Genomic DNA, 18,890 nt, shown 5'->3' on the forward strand with positions numbered 1-18,890 from the left:
GAAGCTGTCTCTTCCAAGGAATTTTATAGAGAAAAATCATGTGGTGAGGTGGGTCTAAAGTGGTGGAGAAGACATGGGATCTCACTTAGATGAGCAAGAGGTGGGACAAAACTATGGTCAACCAATGAGATTACAAGAACCATTGCTCAGGTAAAATTGATTAAATCCAGTAACAAATGAGGAAGCGAGTCACACAGCAAGTGGGAATGGATATGGGACAGGGTCTCTTCCTGTTGGGAGGTTGGGCCAGTGACTCATTTGGGCTCCTTCAAGGTGATTGATACCTATTTAGAATGTCAATCCCTGATGCCCATCCCTAGGGAAGTATGTAGCTGTGTTTTCTCTTGTCTTGGTCTTGAGGTGTGGCCCATATTTTGTTTCTTCCAAGTTATAAAGTCACCTTTTCTTCCATCTTGTCTCCTTGAGGGCCTGGCCCTATCTGACTGCCTACAATATTTCTATCTAATTCACCTGCCTAGAGCAAAATGACCGTGGTTCCAGATTTAAGTGGGAAATTGTTACCTTAATGGTAATTCCAGTCAGGGAAACAACAAAACAAAGGACCTGCCCACAGTGTTCCTGCTGCCTAGAAAAACAAGTAGGATCCTTCAGATTTGATTAGAGGATGTATAATCACACCTAAAGCATGCTAATACTAAAATGGGAGCACTGAACATCTGTACGATGAGGCTGGATTTGGTCTGTTGCCTTTAGAAACTGAGTTCATGAAATGTGACCGTCCAGAGAATGGTGATTCTCCCAGCCACGTGTCTACATGGGCAGGCATGAACTGGCTACAAAGCAGAACAATGCGGGGCATTTCAAATTGCCAGAAATCTAAGATGATGATTGGTGTCTTGGGAGCAATATAAAATAAGTCATCTAAAGTGAAGAGCAAGCATGCAAACAGTTTGTTCTTAGTTGGCAAGACACAGCTACTCTCTGGACAAGACACACCTACTCTCTGAAACCCACAAGCAGGATATCAGTCAGCTTCCAAGGGCTTGTTTAGGAAAAGGATGCATGAACGGCTATCCAGAATGACATAGGGTAAACTGAAAGGTTCAGAAAAGAAACATAAAGATTGTCATCTCATTTTAGGAGATCTGTTGTAAGTTTCACCACAGATGGCAGAAACCATGGGTGATGCCTAACTATAGACCGTTTTTTCCTTCACATACATACCTATGATAAAGTTTATAAAATGGGCACTGTAACAAATTCACAATAATAACTAATAATAAAATGCAATAATTACAACAAAACATAGTAAGGATTATGTGAATGTGGTCTCTCTTTCAAAGTATCTCATGGTGCTGTACTCACTAGGGATATGAGGTGACACAGTGCTTACACGAGGTCAGGTACATAGGCACTGTGATGTAACCTGAGGCTACTACAGAAAGGTTACTTAAACAGAAGCACTGGGTTACTGTGACAATCAACCTGGTAGCTTGAGTGACTACTAAGTGACCAGTGGGCAGGCAGCATATACAGCATGGCCACGTTGTACAGAGGGGTGATTCATGTTTCGGGTGAGGTGGATTGTGTAAGTGAGAGATTTTCTTGTTCAGGGCTGTTCCCAATTGAAAAATTATTAGTTATTTATTTCTAAATTTTTCCATTTAATATTTTCAGACATGGTTTACCATATGTAACAGAAACTGTGGAAAGCAAAACCCCAGATAAGGAGACACTAAAAGGTATAGAATAGCTATCAAAGAGGAAGCATTTGGTATGACTTTTTCTTTTGCTCCTCCCTTGTTAAAATCATCTATGTATCTGTCTGTCTGTCTGTCCATACATCTGACCGTCTGTCTGTCTGTCTGTCTGTCTGTCTGTCTGTCTGTCTGTCTGTCTATCTATCTATCTATCTATCTATCTATCTATCTATCTATCATCTGTCTATCTATCATCTATCTATCTATCTATCTATCTATCATCTATCTATTTACCTGTCATCTATGTAGTCTCTATCCCACCCTCCCTAATGTATAAAAAATCAGGAGAGAGAGAGAGAGAGAGAGAGAGAGAGAGAGAGAGAGAGAGAGAGAGAGAGAACTTTGTTTCCATGGTGTTTTTCTTTCAAAAGGTATGAAAAGGAAGGTTTATTCTTTGTTTTATTCTTCATGACTTTAGGAATACCTTTGATAAAACTTTTCTTACTCTCTGTAGCAGATTCTACCTGAAACCAGCGTTGTGTTTAGGAATAAAATGACAGGTTTCATGAGTTATTTTATATTCTCTCTTCATAAAAAGATAACTCACTGTCTCTAAAGTTTCTAGGACTCCATTTCACATAACATGGAAAATCATTTATATAAATCATTTGGAGTAAAATATAACTTAGATGTGTGGTCTAGGGGCAGAAGTGAATGGAATGAAGTGTAGTAAAGAGTTGGTTTACAAGGGCTAGGACTTGGAATGGCCGAGCCCTTTGTAGTCTCTTCACTGCAGGGCAGCACAGGCGAGACCAGCAGGTATGTGTAGAGTGAAACACTTCATAAATACTCAGCCATGAAATGCAAAATCAAAGTGAAATAATTAGGACTATCAAAGTTGTGGTATATTAATATGCAAATATTAATACCTACTTTTCTTTGAGACTTATTATTGAACAGTTACAGATAAAAATGTGACAGAAGCAAAAGGAAAATGTTCAAGAAAGGCATTTAAATCAGATTTGACTGACATGTGGTTTACTAAGCTAGGGTAATTGTTGAGCAATTAAAATAAATTTCCCATCTAAATGTGTCTTACAGTTTAGGATCCCATAGAAAAAATTTCCAAACTGCATTATACTTTTTTATGGAGTGACACATGGTCTCATTTTCCAAAGATTGATTTAGTATTTGAATGCAATGATGTTGACTTTGTTAGTATAGAATACTTAAACTTAAAAAGAAAATACCTTAATTTGCTTATGCATAAGCCTATTAAAAACATTTCTAGGGGCTCTTGTTATGTTTATTCTCTAGAACATAACCTATCTTTGAAGTGGTATATTAGTTTTTAAAAAGTCATTCCCAAGCTGAATAATTAGGCTGCAAACAAAGCTATTCTTAGAGTGTATCCCACATATAAAGCTATGCATATTATGCTTTGATTCAAATAATTTTCTTATAAAACTCTGTTATTGTTCGAGGTCTATATTCAGAATGGCAACTTTTGTTTTTGATGATGATTCCATCCTGAAACAATTTCCCCTCTGTCCAATTAAACTGGAATTAGGAGCACATTTAGGAGGCCTAAACCTCTCAACTGCCTGCTTCAGAAATGAAGAACTTCGGTGCTTGTCTTCATTTGGTCTCTTCATGGAGGGCTCAAAAGAAAACACAATCAATTCCTTGAAGGTTTTCTGACAGAAAAAGGTTGCTTTTGTTGCTTTGATCTTAGCATGCTGTGCATTTTTATTGGCTGTTAAATATAAAAAGTCATAGCCTCTTCTAGCTTTTCTGCTACACTGCCATATTGTAAATCATACAGTGCCTTCCAACTTAATGTAGAATGCCCAATTCCAAATATCATTTCAAAATGAATTTATCATTATAGTCACTACAAAGACTTCCAGGGTGTAAGTAAACTGTCCAATGGTTTGATGAATGTTCCATAAACTGCTAAAAATATATCCATGCATTTTAGATAATTAATTCCAGAGTATAGATACACATTCATGCTCTTTTAGACCTCTTATTCTATGATTGCAAGAGGCTGTTTTAGTTAATGTAGCAGCTGGCTAGGTTATTGCTTCAACAATATGATCCAAAATGCCAAAGCATCTCCTTTCCAAACATTTAAAAGCAACTCAAGTTGTTTACATGTGTCCGTTAGGTGATTTTCCTGGAGCTCTCTGCCAATTGCTGTCATGGTATTTGGTAAAAATCGCCATTAAATCAAGACAACTGCACTTAGTTAAATTTCCCTCATACAGAGAATTATAGGAAAAGTACAGTAGCTGATTTGAGGCCATCATTGGTAAGTAAATACATGTTTTAGAAAATGAATGCAGGCTACAAAAACTGAGTTGTATAATTGAACATCAAATAGTCCAAGTAATAAAAGTCATAGATTAGCTGTCTCTCGGTTCTACTCAGATCCTTTAAATACTGTCTAACCACTTGAGCATTGGTTCTTTTGTCAGAAGAGTGCCTATCTTTAAAGTTGGGGAATTTCAGCTCTTTTGGAGCACCAACCATTTGTAGAAAGTAATTGGCATCCTCTTCCAAAGTTTCAAATTTCCCTACAAAATCATAGTTAATCAAACATGGATAGCAGAGCTTGCTGACTTTTTCCCAGTGAATGTCCATTCCAACAGGACGGTGAGAATCCAGCAAATAGTGGATGAACTCTTTGAACTTGACTCCAGATCCATTATTTAATGCTTCTTCACAGGCGTTTGGTCGATATTTCTTTATAATTGCTTTCCCAAATACTGGGTGGTAATAACTATTAGGGTGTTCAAATTTATCCCGAAATGCTGACACTAATCTTTCCATGGGATCACGAACAAACACAGCTTTGGTGTAGGTGTTTAGGCGAGTATATATCCCTTTGAAGTCAAAGCTATCTAGCTTTTTCAAGTGCTTCCCATAGTGGACAGCATCGTGGGAGATGTTGTATGCAGAGGAAGCCAACCCGTTTAGTACCATCAGAATCCTTTTCCAGTTGGAACACCCAGCTTTCGGCACCTCACAGTATAAGATTTTGTGTTTGTCTTCTACGTAGATCCTGGACACCATATGAAAAAGATGTGATTGACGATGGCTCACTGTGCCATATTTCCTGCAAAAGTCCTGAAGGAAGGACCTGCGTTTCTCTTGGGTTTCATCAGTGCTTTTCCATTTGTTGTCTTTGACTAAACTTTTGTTTAAAGGTCGAATGTCCAATGGCCAATCTATTTCACTGGAGTGCATTGAAAGAATCTTAGTTCCTTGATGTTTTTCATCCAGTTTACTTGTTGACGACCCTGTGATCTCAGGCAAGGCTTGATCCTCTGCTTGTGAAATGCTGATCTTTGTTAAGTCCATAGAAGGTCTCTGGGAGTTGAGGATATTTTCCTTTTTCTCCTTCAGAAACTCAGGCACGTGAAACTTAGAGTTCTGTTAAAATAGAAAGGAGAAATGTTGGAAACACATTCATAAATGTCGGTATAGTAGATAAGAAACTTAGCATACTTGTTTAAAAATACTACTGAGAGATACCATATTTTGTATAGGCTGCCAGAAACAGTTTAGCAAGGCATGTTGAGTATCATTTTGCATCTTCACAGAACACAATGGAAAACCAAATCTGGTATCCACAGGATGGAGAGCAAAGAGCCCTGGATTTTCACCCTGACATTGACTGCAGTGTGATTGAATGCAACCAATTCTGTGTGTCAGTGATTCTTGAGGTATTAGGGAAGGTGTTACTTCAAGCACTGATTTAGTTAGTGTGCCCAAGTGTATAAGAGATGTAGTTGGACTTAAATGGTTCTTGTTCTGGTGGGCAATTTTCTGTGCGGAATAGTTCAAAGTCATGAATTACAACTTGAAAATTGTAGTAAGGCTAATTATAGAATCCTGATGATCAGTTCAGTTTCTAAGCATTTGCAAAAAGTGATATATTTCCCCCCTTGAAAAATGTTTTGCTTTTCTAAAGTCATTTATCACAATAGTTTAGGAAGTACAGACACAATGTTATATAATTTCATGCCTGCATAAGGCCTTCCTTATTTCCTAAGAGAAGAATAATGAAGGAGCCTAATGTAAGTCTAGTTGATGTTCTGCTGTGTAAAACCCCACCAATAGTAGAAAGATTTCAGTGCTCTTGATTGTAGGATGAGTCAGCCCCCTTCACAGGTACTCTTCGTTTGACTGCATCTGTTCTTCTTACAGCTCTTGTGGTTGAATGAAGAGCGGCATGGGTGGGGACTTGCAGTGTCATATTCTCTGACAGGAACAAAACTTGTTTGACAAAATGTTTATCTTTTACTCTGGGTAAATAAGAAGCCTTTGAAAGATGATCTCATTTAAACTTAGCACACTTGCAGAGAAGACAGGACTGGAAAGCAATGTACAGTGTTTTGTGCATGTTACTGGAAAAGTAAACAAATAAATGATAAATGCTGAGGGTAACATATGGTGCCAGCAGCCTCAGGGTAGAGGTGTGGTGAGCAAAGTTCTACATCTACAATTTATATCTCCCGTGTTGAGAGTGTTCTATAGTTGCTCTTGCAGTTTATTGAATGAATGACTTAATGGCATCAAGTGTTCAAGGCTGCTGGAATTTTCTAGCTAACTAAAAAAAATTCACAGGAATAAACCTATGGATGGAGCCACTCTTGAGCTGAGATTTAGGGCTGGTTCTTTCTAAGGCAAGAAGATCCTGTGAATGACCCCTAATACCATTTAGCAACTTGTATCATCCTATAAAAGAGCTCCTTCTGATCATTTATACTATTGAATCATATATCTGGTTTTTTTTTTTTTTTGGTAGTACTGGGGATGGAACTCAGGACCTTGTGCTTACCAGGTGCTTATGCCACTGAGCTATCTCCCCAGCCCTGAGTCATCTATCTGAGTTCTTAACTTTGAAACCGTTTGTTTGCTGTCTTCTGTGGGGACCTCTATCATGTTAAAGTCCTTGCTCCTTCTTTGTTCTTATCAATGCTTTATACTCTATAAAGTTGTCACCAATAATATACAACTTGATCATAAGTTTGAAACATCATAGTGTCTGGGCCAGGGAGCTAGCTCAGTAGAATAAGCACTTGCCTGACAGCTCAAGGGCCTGAGTTCAATCCCCGGTTCCGCCAAAAAAAAAAAAAAAAAAAAGTTATAGGGTCATGGGTAGGTATTGCAGGGGTACTTAGCACAGTATAAAGGCCTGAAATGAAACTGCTGTGCTATTTCTACTTCTGTTACCATTTTGCATGACAACTAGTACTATTGCTGTTTTAATAGTCATAGTGATGCTATTTTATCCCAGTGACCTAGCAAATTTCAAGATTTCCCAAGTTACCCACTATGCTCGCCATTATAATGTATGTGTCTCTGCACATACCCCTAATCAGTTCTTTCTTCCGCTCAACAAACAGAAACAAAACACAATTAGTCTTCTGGCTGTGCCATGTGGACCTTCTACTCTCTAGTCATCAAATGTCCTTTAATGTCTGGAGACTTCTGGAATGTTTGTTTCCCATTTGGACTTCCTCCAAATGACCCTCATCCTACTCTGCATCCCCTGCTGCACTTTTTCAAGTAGATGAAATCTCACTTTCTGGAAGTACTTGTCCCGAGGCTAGAGGGTAGGGAGCTATTTCTTTGCAGTCCTCTCTGCTTTTGGGACATTTCCCAGCAAGCCCGCTGCTTCTGTGAGATACCCATGTCCTCTGTTGGTCTCCTTGCTGCCTCTTTAGCACTGGTCCCTTTTCTCCATGTACTGAAGACTCTGCCTTCTAAATCAGCCTTGGGCTCTTCATCTGGGCTCTTGTTACTATATCCTGTGACTGACATCTAATGAACTCTCTTCTCTGGCCACTTGTCCTTTAGCAGAAGAGCTTTCCACTTTGCTCTGTATGGACAGTGCTTATTTCACCAGCTCTCATTCCACTGTTGCCTCACCTTCCAGCTCACTGTTATTTCCTGTTTTGCAATATACTCTGACTACCTTCACTACACCATCAAGGAGGCTATGAGTAGCTAGCACATTTTTTTTCTCATCCTTTAGCTGGGAAGGCTTTCACTGTCCACCTTGTCTAATCCACAGTCCCCAAGATTCTCTGCCAGAGGACCCTGCTGATTTTTCTCACAGCACTAATCACACTGTGAAGTGATTTTACATATTTCATTTTTTTCTGTCTGTTTCCATGGTACCACAATATAACTTCACGGATTTTATCATTCTTGTCCTCTATCATACTTAGCACAGGGTTAGGCACCTAGGTGATGATCAATAAGTAATAGCGGAATGAATATGTGTGGTTATGATTTAATGGGGGGCTTTGAAACAAATATTTTTTGATCTTGAAGATAAACAGGGTTCATCAAAAAGTCAAGTTTATCTTAGGTAAACAATTCACCAATTGTTGTCAAGGAACTGAAAAATCAGTGCTCAAACAAATCTTTAGCAGAATAGTAAACAAAATGCACCTGCAGAGCCACATGTGCTGAAGTAGGTGTGGTGGTGGGTAGTCTTACCTGCCTGCTGAGTCACACTGGGGCAAAGTCGTTCAGGCCTCCCTGACCCCCTGGGGATCAGGGTGTTTGTCAGTGCTGTGGGTTCTGCAGCCTTTCTTTGGTTGTACTGAGTCAGACTCTCAGAGGGCGAGGCTCCTGGCTCTAATTTCAACAAGCTCCACTGGTGTTCCACGACAGGAGAAGCATTTGGGGACCCCAAAACTAGTGTGTGACAAAGGTAATTAAAGAAATAAGGGACAAGTTCTGGTGAAAACTTCTATTCTGAGAAGAAAAACAAAATGGTGGACTTGAATGTTGTAGTAAGAAGAGACAACTTAAATGTCACATAGGGATGTCAACTTAGTCTTTACTTGAAACAGATGAAGCATTTCTTTGCTGTGAGGCCGTGTGCACCAAGTAGCTTTGTGAGGACTCATTTACCCGAAAAATGCCTACATGGTGGAGGATTCCATCAGTCATTATAAATAAGACTTAATTTTCCTGTCAGTCTATTTAGTGATAGTCATTTCTTTGTACTCTGACGAAACTGGGGCTCCCTGCACCTCCAGGGTGACCACCAGGCCTTCTCCTACAACCTGTCTGTCAGCTTCATATTTACTTTATGGAATCTCCTGTCAGCACTTGGTGTCATTCCTCCTCACCCTTTCACCATTTCCATTTCCTCTGATCCTGACCAAGAGTTCCAGACCTTAGAGGTTGGAGCCACATAAAATCAAACTTAATGACATGTTACATCTGAGACTTATGAATTCCCACTCCCATCATCATAAGGAATAGAACAATAACACCAACAAGAAAAAGTGAAATCGTAGACTTCCATTTTCCTTGGATATGGGAAGCAGCCCCCTCTGAGCTACAGTGGTCCTGAGGGCCTCTTGAACTCTTTTTTTTTTTTTTAATTTCTGAAATTGTTCTGTTACTTTCTGGTTACACACACTCACAAAATCTGAGCACTGAGAACAATGAGAAAAAATTAGCTGCTTTATATTTCCTAATGTGTTTTTATGATTTTTAAATTTATTACTTCTCAATTGAATATCCTTTAGTATCCTCCGGATTAGTTTCCCTGAAATTATGACTGAGTTAATCTCCAAAAGTTTTATTTTTTATCCCTTAGCATTCTGTGCCAGTACTATAGGTACAAACTAAAGTCCCGTCTCCTGAGCTGGCACTTGCAGCCTGGTTGTATGGGACCTCTTCCTCTTTCTTGACATGCTCTGACTTTTTCCTTCACCCCTGCTTTTGGTGTCCCCTGCCCATCTTCTCCCTCTTTTGGGAACTTTCAAATTCTTCCAGGTCAATATAAAAATACTGATTTCATTGTTTTCCTGAAAACCATCCAAACCTTCAAAGAGTGGTTTTATTCCCTTCAAAATGGCATTAGCGATTAGACTGTACCATCTGTGAAGACAGTAATGTCACTCCCGATCCTTTTTGTCATTTGATATTTCTGATGGACAACTCCTAGCCACAGTTGTACGCTTCAGCTATGGATTTCCATAAATACCTTTGAGGTGTGGACGGTACAGAGTTAGTTGAAAGACACATAACTACAGATAAAACTTAGAATTCAAGTAAGTCAAGTGGTAAAATGTGTGAGATACTCATCAACTGGAATATATTTGAAATCTTGTTTTCATATCAAGCAATCTCCCTGCGAATTCCTCGATGATCCTCAGCATTGTAATTAATTGCTTTTCTTTTTCTCTCATTGAGGTCCCCGAGAGCCTGCCACACATCAGCTTTGTGCTTGATGCCACAGATGAGACAGAGACAATCTGTGACCCTTGGAGGAAGCCAAATCGGTTGATCAAAATAAGCAGTTTATGAAAAAAAGTGAGAAGTACCTTAGTGAAAGGAGAAGAAATTGGTAAAGGAAGCGGTGCCTAAAGTAATCTTGAATGGGGTGGGGAAGCTATCAGGTGGCAAGCCAGGACGGGGAAGGATTGTGTGCAGAATACCAGGGGCCCACCGGGAGATCAAATTCAGAGGACTGTGAGGGGCCCGCAGGGGTGGGAATCAGTCCGACCCCTTACAAAAGGTCTGCACTCTACTACATAGGGATTTTCAACGAGGCAGTGACAGATTGGAGTTGTTTTTTTTTTTTTTTTTTTTTTTTTTTTTTTTTTTCTGGTGCAACCAGGGATTGAACTCAGGCCTTTGTGCTTGCCAGGAAAGCACTTATTCCACTGAGCCATCTCTGCAGCCCCAAAACTTTAAAGATTTTTTTTTTTTTCAGATTCGAGTTTTTGAATGAAGAGTTGGAAGATGCAACTGAGGGAAAGAGATTCCCCTACAGGACACTGTGACTGTCATCAAGAATTCTTGTAAGAGGGCATAAGACAAGGAGTTAAAAATGAAGAAAAAGGGAGTTCCTTGGGACAAAGTTTAGAAAGTTCACATTGGAAGAGTGAGGATTAAGGAAATACACAGAATGAGAATTAAGATACCCAGGAAGAGGAATTCAGAGTAGCGGATATATGGCAGACTAAGGATGGATGCTGGCACGTGCTGTCCTCAGTTTTAGATCTCGGAGATGCCTTTGAGGGAGCTGGCAATGATCAGCACTGAGAGCTGGGTGTGCAGGTTGGGAGACGCTGGGGACATTGGCTGAAGTCGGGTGCCCAGAGGGCCATGACGGGAGAAGAGCAGCACCCACGGCAGCGCCTGGTGTCACCAGGCGCCTGGCGCACGCTGGACCAGCAGCGCACACTGTTGCCCATGGCCGCATGGAGTTCTTCTGCCTCCATTTCACAGATGACAAAATAGAGTCTCAAGAATATGAATCACGGATCGAAAGGACATAGCATAAGGAAAGGGGGCTGCTCGTGAGCCCAGAATTTTTTTTCTGCAGTAACATGAGTTTTCCTGCTCTTACTGCTCCTTGCAGAGACTGGGAGAGCCTGGAAGAGGAAATGGCACACTCCCCCAGTGCGAGCGGGGTGAGGGGAGCGGGGCCTGGGATGGGCGAGCAGGCGACCGTGGTTCTGCGAAGCCGAGATCTCCACTCCGGCCTTACGGGACCCAGGACTCTGCGCTCTTCCTTGAACAAGTCAAGTCAGGCGCCCCCACGACTCTAGTCTGTGCCGGAGATGCAGCGAGAAGAGTGGGTCCTGCTGCCCCCCGCATACTCTTTGCAAGATCGTGAAGTCAGTGGGGTGGGCACGTGTCTTTCACGCTGGCTCCACGCTTGTTTGGATGGTGCCATTTCTGAGGGTCCTTGACATTGCCGATGTGTCCGTGCAGGTGGGAGGACCTTGACGCACAGTAAGCAAGTTTGATAATGATAATATTAGTGATTAGATGGTGCTTATGTCCTCTTTCATGTCATTGAGCACTTCACTGGTTTAATTTTATGATGCTATTATTAATAATAATATATCTTTTGTGATTTACTTGGATTTAGATGGGCATAGTTATGTTTCTTCCCATCATCCTGAAGGCCTGATTGTCTCTAGTCCTTAATTCTAAGGTAGGACTCAAAGAATAAAAAATAGATGGGTCTGCCGTGCCGGGGCGCGCTGAGATGGCGATTGAGACTGGGCTAGTGGTGCGGGCCTGTGATCCCAGCACTTAGAAGGCTGTAAACAGGAGAACCACTATGAGTCCAATCTAGTAGTGAAACCCTGAGCCCCCTGTAGACCTTTCCATAAAAGTACAAAAAATAAATAAAATAAAATAAAAATAGTTAGAAAGCAGATGAGGCAAACTGGAACTTAAAAGTTGTGCTTAAAATTTCCCCCTGAAGCGGCAGCTGTAGGACACGAAGTTGCTCAAGCTCACGAGGCTTCTGAAGTCAGACCTTTCAAGCACTCACTCAAAAATGTTCTAAAGGTCTTAGAGACTCAGTAAGGCTGTAAGCTGGGCCCACGCTCTTCACCCGTAAGTTGAACCTGTGCCTGTTCTGCTACAGACCTGCCTCCTAGAGGAGACAGCACTACTAAGTGGGCATCCTCTCGCTAATCCTGAAAGCAGTCACATGACTTCCGCTCCAGCCTAGCCCGCCAAGTGGGGGACCTGATACACAGCTGGAATATACACCCCAAATCACCTGTGTGAAGACACCTCAAATAACATAAATCCGAATCCCATAACATAATGTGCCCGTCTTTTTATTTTATTTATTTTTAAAGAGAATGAAAACACCCAATAAAAGCAATACAGAATTTCAAAACAAGATGATAGGAACTGAACAGTGGGGATTATACTACACATTGTTGTCTTTAAAGTAGTTGCTTAGATTACCAGACATAGGCCTGCATAATGTCTTTTGAGGGTGACACTCTACTATCTCTGAGTGCATTCTTCTTTGATTTTGCCTAATAAATTGTTTTATGCTTCTCACTCCAAAAACTCTTTTTCTGTGACAGAAGTTAGTGATCCTACAAATTATCCTGTCAATAGGGTGAGTCGAGCCCTCCCCTCCTTCAGGACCTCCTCAGGCCCCATCCAGTGAGGACAGGAAGCATGATGGGAAGGATGTGATGTTCTGAAGCCAGACCTTTCTGTGGAGGCAGAGCAGCAGCCAGTCCCTCGACGCCTCGCTGAGTGGAAGACTCGGAGGGGGTGAAGTCTGTGACCTCGTCACAGTGCCATCCAAGGGGAAGAGTGAGAGTAAAGGCTGCCCATGTCTAGGGCCTCAGCTCCTTCCCTCCATGTCCTTCCCCAACTCTCCTACCTGCAGTCACTCACTGAGCCAGTGCTTCCTGGAGCACTCTGGGGGTGCCAGGTGCTGGGGTATGGGTTGGGGTTTAGCAAGCAAGATAGAGTCAGTCGTTAATCTTACAGGGCAGCATTTGAGTCAGGAGGAGAGGAAGACAAAGACAAGAAACTACAGAGTCAGGGTCCATATAGAATCCATAAAACAGGAAGATAACGAAGCCAGGAGACCAGGAGCAAGAGGCAGCACACCCTGGCTTGAAGGAAGGAGAGCTTCTAGGAGGCAAGGCAGCCAGACAGAACTACTTCCACTTCCTGTCTCTGACTTATTTTTTCCACTGGTCTCCATTTTGTTTGCTCAGCTAAAAGTGTCCTTAACCCAGCTAAAAGTGTAGGGTGCAGAGCTGATTTAATCACTGCAGAGACCCAAGGAGAGAACATGGAAATACTCATTTTACAGATGAAGGATCTGAAGTGCAGAGAGTTAAGGTTAACTCATCTAAGTTAACACAGCTCTCCGTGGAGCTATATCTCAAGCTTCTTAGTCATGTGTAACTTGTTTTCAGTTAGATATTCAAGGTGAGATCAAAGTACGTGATGCGTGTTTACATTTTAAAAATGAGTAAAGCAACAGATACATTGCTATTAATACCTTTCCTAATTTTCCCCTTCACTTTAAACATGGGTATTCCATCATTGCTGTCACTTTCTGAATCAGTTCTGAGTGTGATCAAAAGTATAGTAATGCTCCTGTTCAGAAGTGAACCAATGAAAAGTTGATAAAACATTACAGTGTGTCCACATCCATGCTATATGATGACCTGGGCACTGCGTGACTTCTAGCTCTTACCTTCAAATCAGAATTACCACAAAAGGTCACTCTTCTGGATTGATCCAGGAAGCAGAGGCAGCTGATGACACCTATGAAAGGGAACTGCCAGAACTGCTTCAGAAAGTGTCCAGAACAACGGGACAAGCATGCTCAACAAAAAGGAGAATTTGAGGGAATTAATGGCAATGTGCCTGTTATTGCAATACATTTTAAAAATATTAAGCAATCACTGTGCACTCTGACTTACCTCCTACATCAAGCAATATCTTTCTTTCTTTCTTTCTTTCTTTCTTTCTTTCTTTCTTTCTTTCTTTCTTTCTTTCTTCTCTTTTTTTTCCTTTTCATTTTAGAAAAGGGTCTACAGGGTGTCCAGGGTCTCACTACTAGATTGGACTCATGATCTGCCTGTTTATAGCCTCCCAAGAGCTAGGATTACAGGTGTGTGTCACCATGCCCAATCTCAATTGCTGCCTCAGTGCGCCCCAGGGGTTTGCCTCATCGAACCCCAGCCTCTGTGCCTGCTTGCAGGCACTTTAATCTGCTGAGCTATTTGGCCGGCCTTTATATTTCTTCAATAAATGGACAGATGGGAGGCAGGCACCCAACAATACATTGTTATACTGGTGCAAACATGTGGATCTCTGAGTCAGGGAGAAGAGGTTTCTTGCTGTTATTCTATCTGCATAACCTTGGTTAATCTCTTTGGCTTTGGAAACTTCCATTTCCTTGTCTGTATAATGAAGATAATAAGCATCTACTGCGTAGTGTAGTTGGATTACAGGAAATGCAGGTAAACATTGCTTAACACCAAGAATGTTGTTCTCTACAAATGTTAAGCACTTTTATTGATGTAGTCAATGACTATTTACTGAGTGAGTAACTTCGGTGTGACAAGATTTTGAAGGTATTAGGGTTTTTTCCTTCTTCACTCTCCATCTCTTCTTCCTTCTCTTGCCTGTGATACTGAGCAAAGTTAAGAGTCTGTGATAAACATTCGGTGGTAATGAAGAGGAAGTAGCAGAAGAGAGAACAATGAAGACAATCGGTAGGAAGAATTGGGAAAGAAAAGCTCTACTGAAGTGAAGGCCAATGAAGGAAACAAAAGAGAAGAAAGCCCTGTTGTGGGCAATGCTAAAGAATAATGAACGAGTAGTGCTAGAGGATAAAAGAGACACTGGTGGATTTCACCCTCTCCCAAATACGTTCTTTGAAACACTTAAACTGCTTCAACGCACAACAGCAATTTCTCTACTATGAGAATCTCTAGTTGATCCAATAAGCTAATTTTGATGGTGACCTTGGATACAACGATAACAATTGTGATTTTATTTTCTAGTTCTTTCAATTTTGGATCTAATTCCTCTCTCTATTTTCTTTCTTCCCTGAAGCCAAAAAGTTTATAATGTGAAGACTGGGAATGGAATACAATGTGGATGTCAGGGGTAACTTTCCATAGAGAACAGTGCTGTGTTTTGGTTTGGCAAGACCAGCCAAAGGTGAAAAGAGACAGCATCTTAGTGTATATAAGTAGATAAGGCATTTTCCCCAAGGGATTCAATATGCTGTTATAGATTTATCATTCTATCTTCCTTCTAAGTATTGTAGGAAAAATGAGGATGTTCTTTTCTTTTTAAATTTGCAGATAAATTAAGATAGACTCATGTAATAACTGGCCCCAGGTTGCTCTATAAAGCCAATAAAAAGTCAAGAATATAGTCTAGTTCTCTAATTCCTACTCAGTTAACTTTGTGTAGCAGAATATAAAGTTGAAACTTGGTAAGGTGAAATGTACTCAGAATATTGCTATATTGTTGTCTCATATGTCAAACATGGACAGGAATGGAAAAATCTGTTATAGTAGGCATGAAAGAGGTAGAAAGAGTATGTGTTTGAGCACTGAGATTTTTTTTTTGTGTGTGTGTGGTACCGGGGATTGAACTCAGGGCCTTTCACTTGCCAGTCAAGCACTTATTCCACTGAGCTATCTCCCCATCAAGCATTAAGGTTTCAACATAGACATTTTGTGGATGGGAAAGGGATTTGGGAATAAGAGAAAGTGAAAGGGAGAAGAGGGGAAGGGAAGTGAAAAGATTCAAGATGTGTATGAATAGGTACTAATTCCCCACAATGGATGCATTTATTATGCATCACAAATATATACTCATAAAAAGGATGTTAACATTTCATTGGCTTTCAGGTATCTGATAGATTTTTGATATGGCTGCTTAATATTTCAAAGTGTTTATAGTTTTGTAACATTGAATTGGTCAAATAGCCTCTCCTCCCTTTGTCTTTAAGATGCATTCCTACAATAACACATGCATCAGAGAAAATCCTGTAGGGGGAATGGAAGAGGGTGCCTTGGCTCCAACACGTTGACTTAGACTTAGAGAGTTCGGTTGCCAGGCAGAGTTCTTGCTCCTTTTCTATGGTGTAGTGGGGGAACCATGTGCCCTGAGTGTAACACCTAAGCGTAAAATTCTCTGTTGGGGGTGGGCTGTGTTATGGCATACATTTGAAATCAAAAGATTTCCCCAACCTGGCAGCAAAGTCTCTGAGGTAATACTAGAATTGGGGACTGACCTGAGTGCATCAGGGTAGCACATGGGGTTAGAGATGTGGGTCATCTTGGAGGAGGGACTTTAGATGATCTTATAGGTTAAAATAAAGACTGAAAGTGAACGAAGAAAACTGCAGCACCACCAGGAGTATTGTGACTGTGTAGATCAGCAAACATGAAGAATGACTGTGGAGCTGGATGCCTAGCTCAGAATCATCACCTATGAGTTGATGACTTTGGGGCAGAGTCTTCATTTTGTTTTCCTAGAAACAGAACCCAAGTCAACCAGTTGAGTGCAAGACGTTAATTTGAAGTTGATTCCAGAAGACAATGGGTGCAGTACAGAGACCTAAGCTAGAAAAAGCAAGGCAGCAGACACAGGAAAAATTGTGAGGTACTTTAGTATGGGTTGGGCAGGAGCTGAGGGCTACTGAGCAGCTCTCGGGGATGGCATAGAGTCTGTGCATGGAGTTTCTCCACCCAGTCCTACTGGCAGTGGCTGAAGCCTGCTGGGAGGGGAGGTCTGGAAATGCCAGCTGTTCCAGCTGGGTGGGAGGGACCCACGCAGACAGGAGTTGTGGGTGTCAGGCAGGCAATCTGATATCTGGCCAGAGTGCAAGGAGACATTAGGAGGGAAGGCAGTAGGGAAGGCAGCACTAGTGTGGGCACAGAGTCAACCAGTATTCCTGATGCTCTGCTTTCTTGTTTTGAAAGGGGGAATCCCAATACTACTGTTGGACTTGTGTTTGTGTCCAGGGATATAAAATAAGTCCAAAGAAAGGAAGAGCGAGGAGGAACCTGGGTCCTACTGACCTGTCCTAAACTACATATTTGTAAGAATTCCTTGTTAAGAGGAAGTAATGCTCACATTTGCCACCAGCATTGGACAAGGGACTTCTTTGGACCATTTTATGAAGGGCTATACTAAAATCTCATTCTTCTGACTCTAACACTCAGGGAATGTGTCATTTTGAGAATTCATTAGACAAATGCAATTATAGTCTATGATGTAGTGTTTGACGCATGCCTACCATGTAGTTAGTTTCCCCAAATTCCCAAGCATTACTCTATCTGCTTGCCTTTCTTCTTGGATTTTCCCTCAATCCTGAGCACATCACCTTCATACTGAAGTGACCATGGCAGCAGGCCCCTTGGATGTGAGCTGGCTCAGGGTGGATGCAGGACTGCCTACTTAAAGATGGGTAATCCACAGGTCAACCAGCAATAGATGAGTGGACCTGCAGCAGGACACTGCCCAGAAGTCACTCAGTGCATGTCCTTGTGGCTTCCAGACTGGAAAACATGGAGAGCTTTGGCTGGTGACTAGGTAGGAGGAGGGGCAGAAACAAGCACAAAGGCGGTCGAGGAGTCCAAGGAAACACCGAATTAAGGTAATGATGGAGCTTGGGGTGTTGGCATGAAGCAAGGCACAGCTCTGCACAGCGGCACCTTACCCCTGCTACCCTCACTGCCTGCTAGTCTACAGCCACTGAGCCCTGGGGCAGCCACGCCAAGTGTGAGAGTGGCAGGACACTGCGGGAGTACACTGCACTGGCTGCTTCTGGTTAAGCCTCTGCTAGCCCCAGATCAGATTTTCCTGGGTCAGCATATGTGAGTGACACACACGCCCCCTGGCATGTGTCACTTGCATATGTGACAACTCAGATTTACTCAAGGCAGCCTCCCCAAACCCTCAGTGGAGAGCAGACAGCTCACACTTTGGGGTGACCATGGGTCCCCCGGGCCATAAGCCAGGGAGAGAAGGTGGCCTATGGCACCACATACTGCCCTAGGGACCCCAAGGCTGTGAAGAAAGGTTTCTCTTTAGGATTTCAGTCTGAGGAAGAATGCAAGAAAGGAATATAAGACACAGTAAGCATGCAGCAGTGCAGGACAGAGAAGGAAGTGGAGCAGGTGATCATGTGAATGATGGGCCAGAGGGCAGAGCTCTGTGAGACAGTGGTGGACAGTGGATATTTGCAAGTCTTTATCTTCTCATGCACTGGTACTTTGGAGGAGTTTCCAAAATGCAATTTCTTTCCTGGAGATAACTGTCCTTGATTCAGGTAGTTAATGAGAGACGGCCAGTGGAAGCAGACCTGGCCTTGGGCAGGCCTCTCTTTCTGTTCCTTCTTTCTGTGCAGGAGCCGCTATGCACGACATTGACCCTACACTGTGCACGGCGTCAGCCCCCAGAGCTGGTGCAGAATGAGCTTCTCCTGGACATGAGGGGATCTCAGGGGGTGCCTGCCACCTGCAGCCCAGCCTGAGTAAGTGCATCTTCTGGAGTGGGAGGGAGTGGACACTTCAACATTTTCAGTCACGTCCTTTAGGTAGTGTCCAAGTTCCAGAAGGCACCATGCACATGGTGACTGCTTTCCTTGTACCCATTTCCTACTAATCCTAAGCTATGAAGCCATGTCAACAACTTTGCCAACTGTCAGAGCAGCCAGACACTGGTGATTGCTGACCTCAATACCAATTCTCTTTTATATGGGTATGTTGATGGTGAGGATTTCATCTATCTATTTCTAGAGAAACAAGTATCAACAAAGCAAGCAAATTTTCCCTAAAGGCACCACACACTGTATTTCCACACCCTCTTTCCACTACAGTTTGGAACCCGGCTGTGGGAAGATGCAAACACATCTTGGGATCC

The 18,890-nt window shown here is 42.0% G+C and overlaps 1 protein-coding gene across 1 annotated transcript in view; it reads right to left on the bottom strand.

Annotated features, from left to right (window-relative positions):
- Nucleotides 1-3,381: 3,381 nt before the first annotated feature.
- Nucleotides 3,382-18,890, bottom strand: part of Chst9 (carbohydrate sulfotransferase 9) — a 274,314-nt gene continuing 258,805 nt past the window's right edge. The window contains exon 4 of the mRNA XM_023714043.1: nt 3,382-5,099. Coding sequence (XP_023569811.1) covers nt 4,011-5,099 — 1,089 coding nt within the window. The 3' untranslated portion in view covers nt 3,382-4,010. The remainder of the gene's footprint in view (nt 5,100-18,890) is intronic.

This window comes from Octodon degus, unplaced genomic scaffold, assembly GCF_000260255.1.
Source record: "Octodon degus isolate 3935 unplaced genomic scaffold, OctDeg1.0 scaffold00003, whole genome shotgun sequence".
Taxonomy (NCBI): Eukaryota; Metazoa; Chordata; class Mammalia; order Rodentia; family Octodontidae; genus Octodon; species Octodon degus.